General features: G+C 44.0%; 1 protein-coding gene across 1 annotated transcript in view; it reads right to left on the bottom strand.

Moving 5' to 3' along the window:
* Positions 1 to 17107, bottom strand: part of LOC130149011 (cyclic AMP-responsive element-binding protein 5) — a 100493-nt gene that overhangs the window by 9777 nt on the left and 73609 nt on the right. The window contains exon 4 of the mRNA XM_056338232.1: positions 2042 to 2365. Coding sequence (XP_056194207.1) covers positions 2042 to 2365 — 324 coding nt within the window. The remainder of the gene's footprint in view (positions 1 to 2041; positions 2366 to 17107) is intronic.

Below are 17107 nucleotides of genomic sequence, written 5' to 3'. Positions count from 1 at the left end.
GACCATGCTGTCATTTGGCAGGTGGTTTGGAAAGGAAAAATCTGGCTCAGAAGAATGAGGAGGTTAATAATTAGTAAAACACACCATAAAATTAATGTCTGCCGGAGCAATCTGACCCCTAAAGATGCTATTACCATGGGGACTACAGATAAGCTTACAAATAACATGTGGTTATTAGTCAGCAAAGCCTTCTTTTCTCCCCACTAAGGCACCTGTTGAGGAATCACTGTTGCCTTCACGCCGTGGGAGCCGCTGCACAGCAAGAGCTCTGCTGCCTAGGGAAGCTGCTCGCCCTAGGATTCCTACTCCATCACCCTCCATTCCCGTCCTCTTGGTGACACTTACACCTACGGACAAGGTGAAGACCTCCTTGATCCCTGATGGGGCCTGTTGCTTCCAGCGACATGTGCATGGCAAAGCTCAGCTGACTCCACAGGCTCAGCTCCGGAGACGGTGCAGTGCTGGGCACAGGGTGAATCTGACGTAGCTTTGTGGCTGCCGGTCAGCGCACCTGGCGCCTGCATCTCTTCTTGCCTGCCTGGGAGTCTTTTGGGGTGCTTAGCTATCAGGGAATGCAGAGCACAAGAGGTCTAGGCTGTCCTAAGTGGAATGGGTGTAAGAAAGACACAGACCTGCTTGAGCGGGTCGAGAGGAGGGCCACAGGCTCACCGATCTTATCCTTCAAACTGGGACGTTTGTTTTCTCTGGTAACTGTTCCCTTCTCACCCGTTAGAAGTGGTAATACGGAGGCTTTGCAGCAGTGCTCCATACGTGGTGTCTGACTCCCTCGCCTGCACTAACATGTTCGTCCTCCCAAGCCCTCGGTGCGGTACCAGTACTATTACCCTTGGTTTTAACAGCCTCAGAGAGGTTGAGTGACTTCTTCCATCTCATCCATGGAGTCCTCAGTCTGCTAAGCACAACTTTACTCCTACTCTCTCATGGATCTCCAAGACAGCCATCAGGTTGCTTTTGGTTTCTCTGTTATGAGATAATGTGTTTTTATTGCAGTTTTTAAACAACTACAAGGAAAATAACTCATTAACAGATGGGAAAATAATTGAATTCACAAAGTAAAAACTGAACTAAACTTAGGAAAGCTCTGGACATCTTCTCACAGGGGAGTCTGCTGCTCTCTTATTTAGACTGTTTCTCTAAAGCTGACAATTCATTTTACATTAGCAAATGCTTTAGGGAAATCCCATGTGCTTGCAGCCTCCGCAATAATAAAGCTAGATGTTAGTAAATAGTTAATGTTGTGGGACACTGGGATGTCAGCCAAATCCTCTCATTTTCTTTAATGTTTTCTAAGAGCTTGTCTGAAAGGTATTTGCAAGCAACACAATACTTCACAGATTGAACTTCTTATGGCTGGCACTCCTTTTTGTCCTCATTCTATGCACTGCCCACTTGTCTTCCTTAAATTTGCTCCCCAGACATGACATGTTACAGTCACTGCCCTCAGAGCTTTATTTTTCTTGTGTGATCCTGATGCAGAAGCCTATCATCTTAAGACATTAATAGAATTCCTCTTAAAAATTACTCTGCTCAGTTCTTTAGTTCAAGAAACATTTAGTGCGGATACACACTCACACACCCCACACCCCCAGTGCCATTTTACTTCCCTAAAGATTCTGCTATGTATTTCTGCAGGTAGAACACACACAGCTCTTTAAATCTTGGCCTCAAAATTCAGGTTCAAGCACATTAAGCAACCTATATAACATGCTAATCTCCATAATAAACCTCATCCATAAAAGGGTATGTGGCAATTTGCAGAGCTCAGAGCACTGAAAAACCTTGGAACTCCTTATAAAGTAAGATATTACAAGTGTCTAGCAAATTAAGCAGCAAAACAAGTTGTTGCTTCACTCTGTTTTCTGAATAAACTTTGCGCTTCCCCACCACTGGTAGCAGACATTTATGAGTAGCCTGAGGGGCTTGTATCTAACAAGGCGTGTGTGAAGAAACAATACAGGGATCAGGCTTTTGCTTCACGTAACAGCAAAACTCAGCAATGCAGCGTGGCATGAAGGTCTACCTGTGCTTGTCCGCCTGAGTGCAGCGGGGGGTGCGGCGAGGTCTGGTGATGTGCCGGGTGTGCGTGAAGGTGCGAGTGAGAGTGGTGGTGGGGATGGTTCTGCTGGTGATGAGGCTGAGGATGAGGATGGTGCGCCGGATGCTGGTGCTGATGTGGGTACGAGTGATGAGGGGGCAGTGTCTGGTGCTGATGAGGATGTGAGTGCATATGATGGTGTGGCGTCTGGTCCTGCCGCGAGCTCATCATTTCCATCATGTGGCCCATGGTGTTCATATTCCCGTTCGACATGGCGGCAGGATGATGGGTCAGCGCTGCCTTCAGTCTCTGGAACAGAACAAGGCAGAAAATTCAACATTCATACACGATGACCTGAGCAATCAGAATAAGATTTCTGCTGTTGTAGAAACGGTGCCTTGTCTTGTGTATTTAGTTTTTTTTCTTGCTGTTCCCTTGATAAAAGGCATCTTATTTCAGGTTGAGAAAGAACACATTCTTGGGCTTTCATCTAGTTTTCCACTGTAAATATGTAAAGATATAAACATCTGAACTGAAGTTTAACAGTTACACATTTCCTACTGTGCTCTGAGGAAAAACAACTGGCTCTCATCCTTTTCTACTTGGCCAGCGCAGTAGCATTAGCTTCGTGAAGCTTGTACTCTTGCAACTTTTAAAAATGAAAGTCTGATTAAAATAAAGGTAAAACAAAGTTCCCCTCTTGTTTTTACTACACGTATTATTAAAAAGACTCATTGGTAAATAAATTGCATTGATGTGTTTTTCAAATTCTGGCTCAAATATATCCTCCAGTTGTGCTAGCACCCAACCTGTTCTTTCATCAGGAAGACAGGAAAATAATGAGGGCGGCCTCAATCTGATCCCTTTTCCTTGCTGAAAGGTTCAAATGTCTGATGGTGTTATCATATGCTAATCCCTCTCTCTGTTTTGTACTCTTCATGTTTTCTTCTGTCACTGGGCTGGGCCCTGGAGTCTTGACCAGGGCAAAACTCTCCTTAATGTCAATGGGATTTGTTGACTTTCACCTGACCACCACCGAAGGGAAATGGGAAGAGCGGCCAAATTTTGGACCGCAGGATAGAGCACTTGTGTACTAAGGCTATAGCTGAAATAACACAGGAAAAAAGGTTCTCTGTCGGCACAGGTACAGGGTCATCCCAAACCCGTGGGCTGCTCTGGCATACAGGCACCTCACTGGTGTCACCCTGCCCTTGGAGTACTGGGTGAAATCACCAGCGTCCTAGGAGAGTGTGCCAAAGAGCCTGACGGACGTCAGCTAGGAGAAGGGCTCCTTCCAAACCCATAGAAACCTCCTTCATATCCACGGTTCTGCCTCTGGCTCAACGTAGAACATTCTTTACAGGCAGCCACCCAAGACCTCTTTACCTCTACATTTCTGAAGCAGTAGGCGTAAGCTTCGTTTACTCTCACTAATGCAAGTAGTTAGTCAGGAGAAAATAGACAAAAATGGAAGGAAGGAGGTCCACGGTATTACTTCATACCAGACTGGTATGATCTGAGTAACCCACCAACTGGCTCATAATTCATTATCCAGCCAGGGTTTATAACGAATAACAGAGAGCTCATGAGTAAGAGTTGCCGCCTATAGGACAGACAGCAAGAAACAGCAATGGTACGAGGAGCAGAGATGTGCCTTTCCCCATAGCAATATCTGAGTCACAGATGACAATCAAAAGATCCTACGAGCCAGCGTGGCTGAAATCTGCCAGTGAAGGAGCAATGACCGGTTTGAACTGCATTTTTGGTTTTGTCTTTAAAGCAAAGAAAGTGACTGCCACGACACTCAGAACCTATAGATGGGAATTTCAATCTACTTTATATTGAAATAACATCTGTCTGTGCAACTCCATTGCAAGGCCACAGATAAAGGCTCCTATGCCCAAAGCTGCTACCCTTTCGTGTTCGTGCACCTGGGAGTGAGGAAGAAAGAAATTCTTTCTTAAGGAGGGAAAAAAAAAAAAAAAGAGGGAATAAAAAAAAAAAGGAGAGAAAAAAAGCAGGTTGTGGAAGGCATAAAGAAGTAACAACATCAATTCAAAGTGTCATCTTCAAATTTTTGTATCCTACAGGTTTCTGCAGGCTTCATGGAGGTCACTCCACTGAGGTATTCTAATTATCTATTAATCCAGATTTAGTGGCTTATTTCACTAACAATCAATTGGTCGAACAAGACAAAAAAAAAAAAAAAAGAAGATACATTTGCAAAACATGTCAGTGCCTCAGTTTGCTTGAAGGAAAACGAGACTGGTGACTTTTAAGAAGTTTCCTTAAGAAAGCCTACTGAACCATACCAGCATTACGACATGTCGCAACCTGACCATCTTCTCAAAAAGAGATGGAGGCAACTATGGCAGTGAAGTTAAATACCTCCTTCCCTATCTCTACAGTCAAAACCGAGCTCAATCAAATATAAATTGCAGTAACCCATCCTGGCTATAAAATGGAGGATTTGAACAGCTGTTGTTCTTAACTTTCCAAATTCAAATGGTACCCTGATTACTGCAAGAAGATCTTCACAATGCTCAGGATAACTGGTGTTACCCAGGAGGGTATTACGAGAATCATGGAAAACAGCACATGAATAAGTCAAGTCATTCTGCACACCATTCTTCTTCAAAACTCACTGAGACCTTTTTCATGGGGCTAAGCAACCATGCAGATCTAAGCCAAAGCACCGACAAAAGCTGTTGTAACTTTGTTTTCTGAATCAAAATGCAAAATAACCAAGCTCTCATTAGCCAGCAGTTTTACGTGACAAATGCATAACAAAATCTATAAATGCCAAATTTGTTAAAGACCTCTGAAACTGAACTACAGCATGTCTTATTCTAAACTGCAGACTTTCAAAGCCACAAAAAAAAAAAAAAAAAAAAAGAGAAGGAAAAACTTAATCTGCGAATAAACATTTTTTTCGGCTGTAAAAACTGTGGCTTATTAGTGTGGCACGACTTCAAGGAGAATAAATTATTTTGTTTTCTTTCCATAGCCCCTTCTACCACATCCATTTATTTGAGATAGCAAATCAAGAGAGACAGTGAGAGGTCTGACATGCAGCTGGTTTCAGTCAATAGGGGTCATTTCCATTTGGTCTGTGTATTTTACAAGCTCCTTGTTCACTGTTCCCAATGGGAGGGTGGGCCAGCTGCCCTGGATCCCAGTGCTGGTAAGAAACCAGCTCTCTACCTCATCCTGTCCCAGCGCAGCATCAGCCATCGCCCAGCCCTCACCTCCCTTTAACTTCATGCTTAGATCAGCTCCGCAGCAAGAGTCCTGCCTGCACACGCACCCTGAGCAACATTTATCTTCCATTAACCAGGCGCTGCTGCCCATCAGAAACATTTGGGGAACGATAAACATTTTTTTGTTGTTTGGCCTTCTGCGAGATCAATTGTTTTAGCTGTTTTACTTAGACCACAGGGAGGGAAAATCACCAGCACTTGGTGAACTCTTTGCATTGAGTATGTGTAGAGTTGGAAGGGCAGGCTGCATTTTTGTTATTGTTCTTTTTATGTGTGCTAATTGCAAACAGCTGTTTTAGTTTAGTGTCAAATAAAATGTGACGGCATCAAAACTGAGCATATTGGACAGACTACATTAGCAAACCTCCTCTAGAATGAAACAGTAACTCGGGACCCAAACCTGCGGCCGGTCAGTTTTCCAGTGCCTTCACTAGAGCCTGCAGGTACCTGGCAGTTCGAAAACTGGGGCTGAAACAGAGGACTCACTACGCAGATCTGCTCTCACCAAAATCCAGGATTTCTGCTAACCTCAGTGGTAACATCTTTTAGGGCACAATCCCTCTTCTCTCCCTTTCGGACTGCAATTTTCCAAAAAAACCTCAGCAACCTCCAGCGAAGAGGAAATGCAGGCACTCACCTGGCTTTTGGCCCTTATTCATTATTTTTATCATTTCATAAAAGTAACACTGTGACCAACATTGGTTACAGATGATTTCCACTCAGTTATGCTACTTCCATTAACGGCTGTCAGTGACACGGACAACGTGATAAATCTTTCACAGGGAACAGCACACTTCGCCTCTGATCAAGTGAATAAAGAAAACTCCATTTTGATCCTACAGGAAGCTAGAAGCACATAAACTCTCACCTTTGATGCTTAGGAGGAAATAGAAACAGTGAAAATTAGTGCTCCACAGGTATTAGTGTTGTTCCCTGTACTATGGTGATGCCCCTGACGCATTTACTCCGAAGTTATCCCATCGAATGTCATACGAAGATAAAACCTGAAAGAACTTATTGTATCTGGAATACTCGGTGGTTGGTTTTTTTAAAACAGTTTTCACAGTGCTTCCTCCATCTAAAGCCTAACATCATGGTAGACTGAACTGCTGGATGTTTCCTTTTATCAACATAGATCATAATTTATTTGCTGAACGTCTTTGGGAAACCCTAAGTCTACCAAAAATGGGCTACAAGCCTTTGAGATCACGAATAAAAACCACCAGCTTCCCCAGCACTTCTGCAGTTGAGGATCTTGCTGCTTTTTAATCTTTGTCGTATCATTACATGTATTTCATGGTTGCCTGGGTTTTTACCCCACCTTCCTTTGTCCAAAATTGCTAGTGAAAAACAGAGAGCGTTTTTTTCCAGTTTCTCAGAAGAAGAAGGAAAAAAAAAGATAAATAAACCTGTAAATTTGGACACAACTAAAAACTCAAATAATTTTGGGGCTTTCATATGTATATAAATATGTAAAATATTTATAGCATGTTCTATTTACAGTATAGCAGATCATAAAAATTATATTATATGCCATATTCTGTATATAACTATGAACGACAACTTTCTCCCATTTATTACTCAGTGGAGAAAGAACAAATATCTCCTTCAATTTTACAGATGTTATTACCTGAGTGGCCTATGTTTGCATCAAACAATAAGCTATTATATCATCCAGCTGAATTTTAGGTTGGGACAGACATGGAATGCTGGTTTTGAACAGGATTGAATTGTTCTGAATAAGTATGCATTGCTGCACTCAGAAAAAATCTCTCTCCCACTTCTGGTCTGCATGCCCAAATCCCACGAAATTACAGAAGAGACAAGACCAGCTGTAGTATCAGCTTAACGTCTGGTATATTCTCATCAGGAGGTTATATCAGACCCCTGTAGGCAGATGGAATATGATCTCAAAGATATTTTCTTGTGCTAGTGACTGTGATTCTAGTCCCTGTTATGCAGGGTTGTAACAAGTTCCCCACAGGGGATAGAAGAGACTACAGAGGGGTGGGAAATCAGAAAAAAATACAGACATCAAGCATCCCCACGCACCTGCAAATCAGGTAGCGACCTCAGGGTAAAAATCTTGATTAGCCAAACTTCATGGCAAGCGTAACGTTGACTTCAGTGGCAATAACACTGTTTTCTCAACCAATGGTCAAGTTTTCTTTTTTACTCATGCTCCTCTAAGCATCATACCCAAGATGAATAAATGGAGTTAAGCCAGTGGCAGCTAAAGCTGCAAACAGAACTTTACCCTGCGCGTTCCAGAGCATCACACTGAATTTTATCCTTTCCTCCAACTATGACTGCGATGAGAGAACTTAAGCATAAATGTCACTCAGGTCTTTTATAGTTGGCTGCTTACAAGCATTTCACAGTGTAAATAACAGAAACCACTCTTTGCAAATGTTCCACTCACATTCATAAAAGCAAATTGGAAGTGATTCATCTCCACCCAATAAGTGAACTGCAGATACTTATGAGCACATTTCAGAGACTGGTGATTAGAAAGTCCCTGATGCTACATTAAATGCTTGCTCCTACATTTCTTGTGCAATAAAATACAGTCCTGCGTATTGACTGAAGGAGGAGTGAGAGGTGTGTGAAGGACATGAAATCGAGAACCAAAGTGACGCATTACACTAATGTAAAGAGAAAAGGGGGATGCATTTAATTCACAGCTTGCCAGTAAACAGCGCCAAGCTGCTAATCTTCTAATTATTCTCAGGCTGTTTGGCAAATCTGAATTATACTTTTCCCTTCCTTTGTGCTTTCTTCCCTACTTAGCTGGATTTTGTAACAACACGAACAATGGATCGTCATCCAGCCTTCAGTGCAGCTTAGCCTCTAATAAAAACAACAAATTTGCTCCCTTGTCCTTCCAAATGCAAACTGAATTAAACTTCAGCAGAAAGCAGCAAGAATCAACTGCAAACAATCAAAGCAGCAATAAAACTAATAGACACCATGCTGCTCAAGGACGGGTCAGCTGCAAGAGCTGTGTTGGTGTCCCTGAACTCGGAGCACGGAGGAGCTCTGAGCAGCCACGTTGCCCGGTGACATCAGTCCCAGTGACACCTATCCAGATGACTGCCAGTTTTAAGTAATGCAATGCAGGCTGCAGCCAGGGTGGCCCAAGGGTACTCCGCCAGAACTGCCGTCTTCTGGTGACAGCATTTCATTGAGAACAGCCACGGCTCCAGGGATAGCAGAAAACACAAGGGAGTTTGCATCCCATCTCCACCCATCAATTTCCTTCTCTTCATCTTAAAGCACCTTGCAAAGGAGATAAGCATCGTTATGCTTGTGCAACGCAACACCTTTTTAAGGATTAGAAATAGAAAAATACGAGATTCTCCATTCCTATTCTACATGCGTTTTTAAAGAGCAAGTAAATTATAATCAAGACAGAAAATATCCTGAAAGTACGGTTTGTGCTTCTCACTATATATTATTTCTTGCGTGAATCATTTCTCAATGCAGTGTTAAACAACTGGATTTGATTTGCACAGGAGTCAGGAAATATAAAGTTCAAAAAAATCAAACCCCTAATTCCCACCAAGTCTAAGTCAATCCCTCCATATGTATCCATGACAAGGGATATTTAATTCTGTAATCACACAACAGACAGCAACGTGATTTATTACTGGCAAATGGTGTCATATAATTTCAACATACAATACCAAAGGAAGGATCCAAAAAATACAACCAGCTTCTGCCTGATTTCCCCTCTGTGCGCCAGAGCGCAAAAGGAAAGCTGCTACTTAGCTGCTACCTACCCCTGGAGAGGCAGGTTTCTGACAGCAAAACGCCTGACATATTGGGGATTAATTGCCTGTGCCTGCAATCAGTGGGCAGGCACACAACTAATCGTCATCCTAATTCTCCAAATAGACAGTCTTTTGCTTAGTTACTCTGCCAGATTCACCTGTGGGATATCCTCATGCATGCTAGGTTGTCACCTGTGGAAAACACAGGAAAAGGAGGTGGCAATAAAATCACTCAGTGTTAATAGCAAGGCAGCAGGAAAACTTGGGTTTGAGGGGACCTGAGTCTGCACTGCTCATCTTCCAGATCTGTTCTCTAATGCCCATATTACAGCTCATTCCCGAGTCGAGAGACCATGGACTCTTTCTTCACACTGGACATAAAACACTTTGGCAAATCCTCTGGCAAAGGGGCTGGAGCTCAGTCCCACAAGTAAAGGCTGTAATTAGGCTTCTTAAGTCATGTTCCCATCTTCTAGTACAAAGCAAGTGGGCAGTGCTTGTGCAATGCTTGCATTGCTATGTGTATATCTCACCTGAGCACACAATGAACATTTTTGGAGGTATTAAATGAGAAAAGTGGGAATTGGTTTCAGAGGAAGTTTGGGAAATCTCCTATACAAGGCAGATACGGAGCAAATCCTCAAATCAGAGCACTCTAACACTGGAAGGAACACTGTGGGTTTGGGTACTCAAGATCAGGTGGGAATAGCACCACAAAAATCCCCCTGCAGAACACTGGTCTGAAGTCTCAAGACCCCTTCAGGAGTGACTTCAGTTTCCTGCCAAAGGATGCAAGTTGCCTGCTTTCCTTTTCCTTCTTATAAGCATAATATACAAACCAAGGACATGAGAAAGGCAGGTTCAAAGTGCTTCTCCATCAGAAGATTTCTGAACTTTCATCACCCACCTCTCACTAAGGCTGATTATGATGAAGTCATCCATATTCAAAGAAAAATGCCATACAAGTATATAAAACTTGGGTGGTGTTTCTTTTTCTTTTTTTTTTCCCTTCACTGCTGTGATTTTTGAATACTCGTTTTTCCTGGATTAAACCCAGCACATTTAAAGGGCTACTACCAAGCCAGAAACGTGATACGTGTGCACTTACAAGTGCTTTGATTTCATCCCAGATGTGCAGTGCTCAAGGGTGTCCACATACACACACATGCATGGTGCACACGCACACACACACACACACACACACACTGACTGCGTAGAGGATACAATCTGACCCGTAGATTTTATTTCAAGATTATACCAACCAGCCTCTGAAATGTAAAACCAAAGCCCTGACCACTTATAGCCATTAGGGATCCCAGGGTTCTTTGTGAAAGAGTATTGATGTTCATTAGCCTGTTGGCTGGACGGCAGAATCCAGTGCAGGTAATTAGATGTTGTCTCATTACCACGTCGCTTCAGGTGAAGTTATTTTTCCCCTTAGTCTCTAAAGTTAAGTGATTCGTGAAAGATTTTTGAAGCATTCATGAATTTTTATTTTTTTTTTCTGAAGACATTGCTAGATTTTGACATACAGTTCAGGATCATATAAAATGAGAATGTTTTTAGGGATTTATTTACATTTTCTAAAAGCAGAATTCCAGAACCTGACACAAAAAAAGGTAAATAACATTTTAATTCAGCAGACAGATTTTGATTATCTGCTGATGAAAACCTAGTGACTAGTGATATTTTAAATACATGCACTCAGGTATGGCATGAATTATATAGACAGAAACTGTAAAATGTATGAACAGGTTCATTTACTGTTATAAAATAAATATAATCTATGCTGAGAGTTATCTGCATGGATATCATGAATATGCAGCATTCAACAGATGAGTGTTGGTATGTTCTGTCCGTTTACACCCGCATGCAAGGTCTCCTATGCCCTCCCACCTTCCCCACACTCACCCCCTGACTTCATCCCTCAGGCTGCTGACCTCCACTGTACCCCTTTTGTTCTTCACCTGCAATGCCACCCCCCCTCATTCATACACAGCTCAAGTTGCTGCCCTGTTTTTCACCACTCGCGTCTATCAGCTGCTTTTAAACAGCAGTATCTTGGGTCAGACGCATTAAATTTCAAAGCCACTTGAGGCTCCATGAACAGCAACATCTCAACCCTCTACCAGATCCCAGCTAGCTACTCTACCAGTGCCACGAGCTACCATGTGAAATGATAAAAAGTAGCAAACTCCCAACTATTCTTTTTTATTGGCGATTTACACTAATAGGCTTTACTTTGCATTTGAAGGGGCTGGGCGTGCATCCCCACACACTTCCCATGGCTCATCTGACAAGCAATAACCTACTAAAATGCAATGTATCAGCTGCTCGCTCTGTCGCACGTGGTATGCTTACTCTTTGGCAATACTGCTTTTCAGAGCAACGTGTCAGAGCAAACCAAAAAAACCCAGCATTCCCCAGGGAAGGGAAGGATGCTGCCTGCTTGGTAAGCCATTAACTCATCCTGCCATTTCTGGACAGCTGGATTTGGCTTTCCTATGGCACGTACCACAGGACGCAGAACAAATTTGGACAGGTCAGGGACCTGGGCTAGACCCACAGTTGTGGTGGCTGTCACTTGAGCAGGATTTCCTTGCCAGCACCAAGTGACAGGTACAAAGTATCCTGCCTTGGTTGGCTGTGCACTCGTCCCTGTCCCTCCTGCCCAAGGGAAAGAGGGCAGAAATAACCACTTGCAGGCAAACCTTTGGCTGAGGTGCCCTGCCTGGGGACAGGCAGGCAGAGGGTCCCTACAGCACCCTGCACCCTGAGGGAGGCAGAACAGGTTGTGTGGCAGGTGAGCATCCCCCATGGGGACAGGGTGATGCTAGACCCAGACACCTTCCCACAGATCAGAAGCAGCTGCCAGGATCACAGGAACAGACAATTTCTGCAAACCGGTTCTCTCTCCATGCTCACTGTCCTTCACAGCACGGATGAGCCTTCCAAAACGCACATTGGGGATTTGTCTGCTCCTGACATTGCTCTACCTTCCTTTTTTTAATATTTCTTGTGTACTTTTACTGAGTGTGAGAGAAAGGCATAAATACCATCTTGTTTTGGTGCTTAACACATCTTCCTGTCTCCTCTCCCAGCCTTGCCGACAGCATTATCCATCTTCCTGACACCACCATTGTCTGATTCATTTGACATATGCACCAGAAAAAAATGTCATGTTCTGAACAAGAACATAACACTGTGATCTCATTCCCATCTCAGACTCCTCAGTGACTCCGCAGCACCTCCCGTTTCTTGCTGCTTTAGAAAGAGAGGGACTTTTCCAGCTTACTTGCTAGGAAGCTTATAGAGGAGATGCGGTAAGAGAAACCAGGTCAGCAAAGGCACACAAGCACTTACACGAGTACGTTGGAGGTCATGCTAATGCCATAGAAACATCAGCTATTTAGCTCCTACCCAGAGCAGCAAAATCTTTCTCATCGCCTGTTACTTAGGGCTGTTGAGGGACTCTACACAGATACGTGTTATTTCCAAAAGGGAACAGCACTTTGAGAGGTGATGGCAGGGACATTTTGACTGTATTATGGAAATCACTGAGCTCTTGCGGTCGTTTTCCTCTCTTCTGAAACAAAAAAGCCTCAGGCACTACCCACCTATTCAGGACTGCCTTAGATGAAGTTCCCCCTTTCAGCTGGCACATCAGCAAGTCAATGTAAGGCTTCCTGATGCCTTGTCTCATAGAATCATAGAACCACAGAACAGTATGGGTCAGAAGGGACCTTTAAAGGTCATCTAGTCCAACCCCCTGTAATAAGAAGGGCCATCTTCAACTAGATCAGGTTGCTCAGAGCCCCAGAGTCCAACCTGACCTTGAATGTTTCCAGGGATGGGGCATCTACCACATCTCGGGGCAACCTGTTCCACTGTTTCACCACCCTTGTAAAAAATTTCTTCCTTATATCTAGTCTAAATCTACTCTCTTTTAGTTTAAAACCATTACCGCTTGTCCTATTGCAACAGGTCCTGCTTAAGAGTTTGTCCCTGTCTTTCTTGTAAACCATCTTGAAGTATTGTAAAGCTGCAATAAGGCCTCCCTGGAGCCTTCTCTTCTCCAGGCTAAACAATCCCAACTCTCTCAGCCTTTCCTCATAGGAGAGGTGCTCCATCCCTCTGATTGTCTTTGTGACTGCCCTCCTGACTCGCTCCAACAGGTCCATGTCTTTCCTGTGCTGAGGGCTTCAGAACTGGACACAGAACTCCAGGTGGAGTGCCACCAGCGCAGAGTAGAGGGGCAGAACCACCTCCCTCAACCTGCTGGCCATGCTTCTTTTGAAGCTTTTCATCCACTTGTACCCGCAAGTAAGTCCTTCTCGGCAGGGCTGCTCTCAACCCCTTCATCCCCCAGCCTGTGTTGATACTGGGGGCTGCTCCAACCCAGGTGCAGGACCTTGCGCTTGGCCTTGTTGAACCTCATGAGGTTCACACGGGCCCACTTCTTGAGCTTGTCCAGGTCCCTCTGGATGGCATCATCTCCCCTAGGGCATCAACTACACTGCTCAGCTTGGTGTCATCTGCAAACTTGCTGAGGTTGCATTCAATCCCACTGTCTATGCTACTGATAAAGATATTAAACAGTGACTCCTCCTGTTCGGTTGCACCCCTTGTTGGACCTTGTGTGCGGCTTCTGCCTCAGCACGGGCAGTCTCACCCCAAACACATGCCCAGCGCTCCCAAAGCCTCCAACCCTCTTTCCCAGCGAGCAGCGGGAACGTCAGCATCCCACCACCACCTACAGCCTTGGTAACCCATTAGCGGCCTGGCCAAATGAGCTACTCTCTCACAGCTCCTTCTCTTTGGAGATCTGCCGAAGGAGAAAAGACAAGGGGTGAGGAGGGTGGAGGCAAACCAAATCAGGAGCTTGGGTAGACAGGGGAAGGGGAAAGAGGGGAGAAGTGTTGGAGAGGAAAGGTTGAGGCAGCTAATTTTTTCATATTTTCCCTGCGGTTAAAGCTTTGACAGATAATTTATCACACATTTTGATGGTGCTCCAGCTGGCAGGGAAAAGAGCTATCTGTTTATTAATTCAATTAGCCTGCTTATTTATCAGCGGAGGGCGAGAAGGTGCAGTCACAGGCCAAACTGTGCCAGTCTCAGCCCGCCCACTGCTGGGCTGGGAGGGTGACCAGGAGTGGGAACATCCTGCCCCAGCCGCCCTGGCCAGTGCACTCATCACCACGTTATCTAAGGCCTTCTGAGATAAGAAAAGAAAAAAATAAAATACAAAATTTAACAGCATACATCGTACACACCCGTGAATGTGGAAGGCAGGCTTACAACCAGAGCCACACGGCTCTGCTGACACTAGTTCTGTGCCCTGAAAGTATTTATGTTTGACATTCTGCCCAGAACTGATTTTTTTACTTCATTAAAATGGATGAATACACTTTGAATTTCCAGTTCAATGGGGATAGTGTTCAAACCAACACATCAATAGAGCACCAAGCTGCTGGAGGGAGTAGGAGAGGGCCAGAAGGGTGCTGCCCAGGTACCCGCCAACATCTGTCATCTTTAAAAAGGGGACGTTTGTGAGAGAGGACGAAAACAGAGGAAAGAAAGGCTGGCCTTGGAACATCAGAGAAATGCCCTGACCTAGGAAAGCATTTCAGAGACTGGGAAGAGTGGTGAGACGTACCACTTTTCTGCCTATCTAGGACTACCAGGTTTCTTTCCCATTTGTTAAGAAGTCCAAGACTTCTGACTGTTGAAGCTTCAACTTCAGAAAATGTGCAAAATGCTGCCTTGAGCTACCTGAGCTGAGGCGTCTCTAAAACCACAAAATATGTGGAAAATCCATGATGCTGGAGTGCAGTTTCCCAACAGGCAAGCAACCTCAGCCTTACAACCTGAAGACCATCACTTCTACCCGATTTCAACGCAATGATAAACGGTGTTTATTTTTCTCTCGCTGCTTCTATAAACTCTCCAGCTCCCTTGTCTATCACACATAAACACAGTTACAATATAGATACTGGCTTCCAGTTTAGCCCTTGAAATACATTGTGGCTTCCCATTCATACAAGTCAGTCCTGCGGATGCTTTGACTTAAAAATGAGCCTGCTGACAAGGGTAGAGGGGTCTCCTTGAGATAAGACTAGGACGCACATGTTCTCAAACGCTGCTGCTGTTACTCTTCTCATTTTGTTCCTCCACCAAGAGATGCTTAAAGAAAATTTGCATTTTTAAGCATTTTTTTTCCTAAAGTTTCTTCAGAGGCATTCTTTCACTTTCTGAAATCTTGAAGGATGTTTCAAGGCAGGACACTATCAGACTAGGATGGCAGCAAATGTTTCCACTGCAGATGAGCTCACAGGAGCCTTTGACAAAAGGTTTGCTAGAAATACACCCCCTCTGCCCCCCAGCTCCATGGCCAAGTTTGCCTTTCAGCCTGTCCTGGCTGATGATTAGTTTAATATTCTGAACCAAGATCCTGCTTGACAGATGATTCCACTACCACCGATAGTTTAGGCCACATATCAACATTTTATAAATTCTTAATTTTCTCACTGCAGCCATATTGAACAGTTTTGTGCAAATGAGGCTTATAATTACCCAGATAAATCAGTCCAATGCAGTATTTCTTAGGATCTTTCTCAATTTTCTCCCTGGAGGATGGGATCCCATCTGCTTCGCTACATTCAGGCTAATTGAAGGGCACTGACTTCTCCAAATGGATTCATTAATTACTCTAGCCAGATTCTCTGTGGGGTTCTTCGTTCAATGGATGACACTTGGGCTGTACTATACCATCCACCCATGTTTAGCAATGTTGCTCTGATTTTCAGCTATGAGCTAAAACATTTGCAGATGCGTTGGCAGGAATGGTTCTGGCCTTAACTGTTCAGCGTTACAAAACAAATGTAATTCCGCCTCTTTGCTTCTAATTTAATATGTATTCAGAATCTATAAATATTGTAACCACGACTGTTTCAATATGTTTTACTCCTTGCCATCATAAATATAAGCAACCGCCCCAAAGAAGAAACCGTAAGTTTACAGGTATTGCATTGCCAAAAGCAGAAAGAGAAACAAGCATTCACTGTCACATTGCAGAAAATCTGGTATGTGTGGAAGCATATCGTGAAATTAAATTATTAAACTTAAATGCAAAGCTGTCCTATATAATTCTGGGCCTGCGCTGATTTTATTTAGTGCAGCAGCAGCCTGGGCTTTCAATAAATTCACATGTAATCATATTGCTCACTGAAATGCCAGGCAGACACCAAAGAAAAATAAAGACCCTTCTAGCACAGACCTAGCCTAGGTGAGGAAGGTGGTGGTGGCAATCTTCAGGTCAGAGCAGGCAGAAGGGAACCTGCCAGCAGTCGCAGAGTCTGGCTCTGCTGGAAGGTTTATCAGCTTTCCCCAATAGCAGGCATAATTTCATGCTCCTTCAAATATTTTATGGGGGTTTTTTTTGGTTAATTCAGGTCTGTGAGGCAACTGGTCTGGGAATCGGTGACACCATCTGCTCTGAGCGAACAACAAGCCTTCCCGCTTTCCAGGAATCCCACAGCATTTTGCAAACAGCAGACCCAACTGTGGAAGTCGCCTAGCCTCTTTGCATGGGTCCACGTTGCTGCACCGCGCACAGCTTTAAAGGTGAACGTGACATCACTCCATGTGGTGGGACACCCACTTTACAGATCAGTGAACTAAAAATCTGAGATTGCCCCGATATCATAGAAACTCTTAGTGGGGGGGCCAGAAACACAGCCCAGGCGCCGACTTGCTTACAGACGGAACCAGTCCTGCTCCCTTTGAACTGCCTGCCGATGGTATTGCAAGTCCCCAGGATGCAGTAAGCGTCTAGCCTCTTGTGCCTTATTAGAGGCAATAACTCTACTTGAGTTACGAACAGACAATAAACCCCCCTGTATATATATATTTTAGCTTTAATTATGTGGTTGCTTTGGGCAGTTAATGCCACGCAAACAAAAGTCTAATGATACAACTCATCTAACAAATCCGTGAACGTACAATTCTTCTCATGTAAC

The sequence above is a fragment of the Falco biarmicus genome, chromosome 4 (genome assembly GCF_023638135.1).
Source record: "Falco biarmicus isolate bFalBia1 chromosome 4, bFalBia1.pri, whole genome shotgun sequence".
Classification (NCBI taxonomy): Eukaryota; Metazoa; Chordata; class Aves; order Falconiformes; family Falconidae; genus Falco; species Falco biarmicus.
The sequence above is the reverse complement of the archived record's forward strand: the minus strand, read 5'-3'. Positions and strand labels throughout refer to the sequence as shown.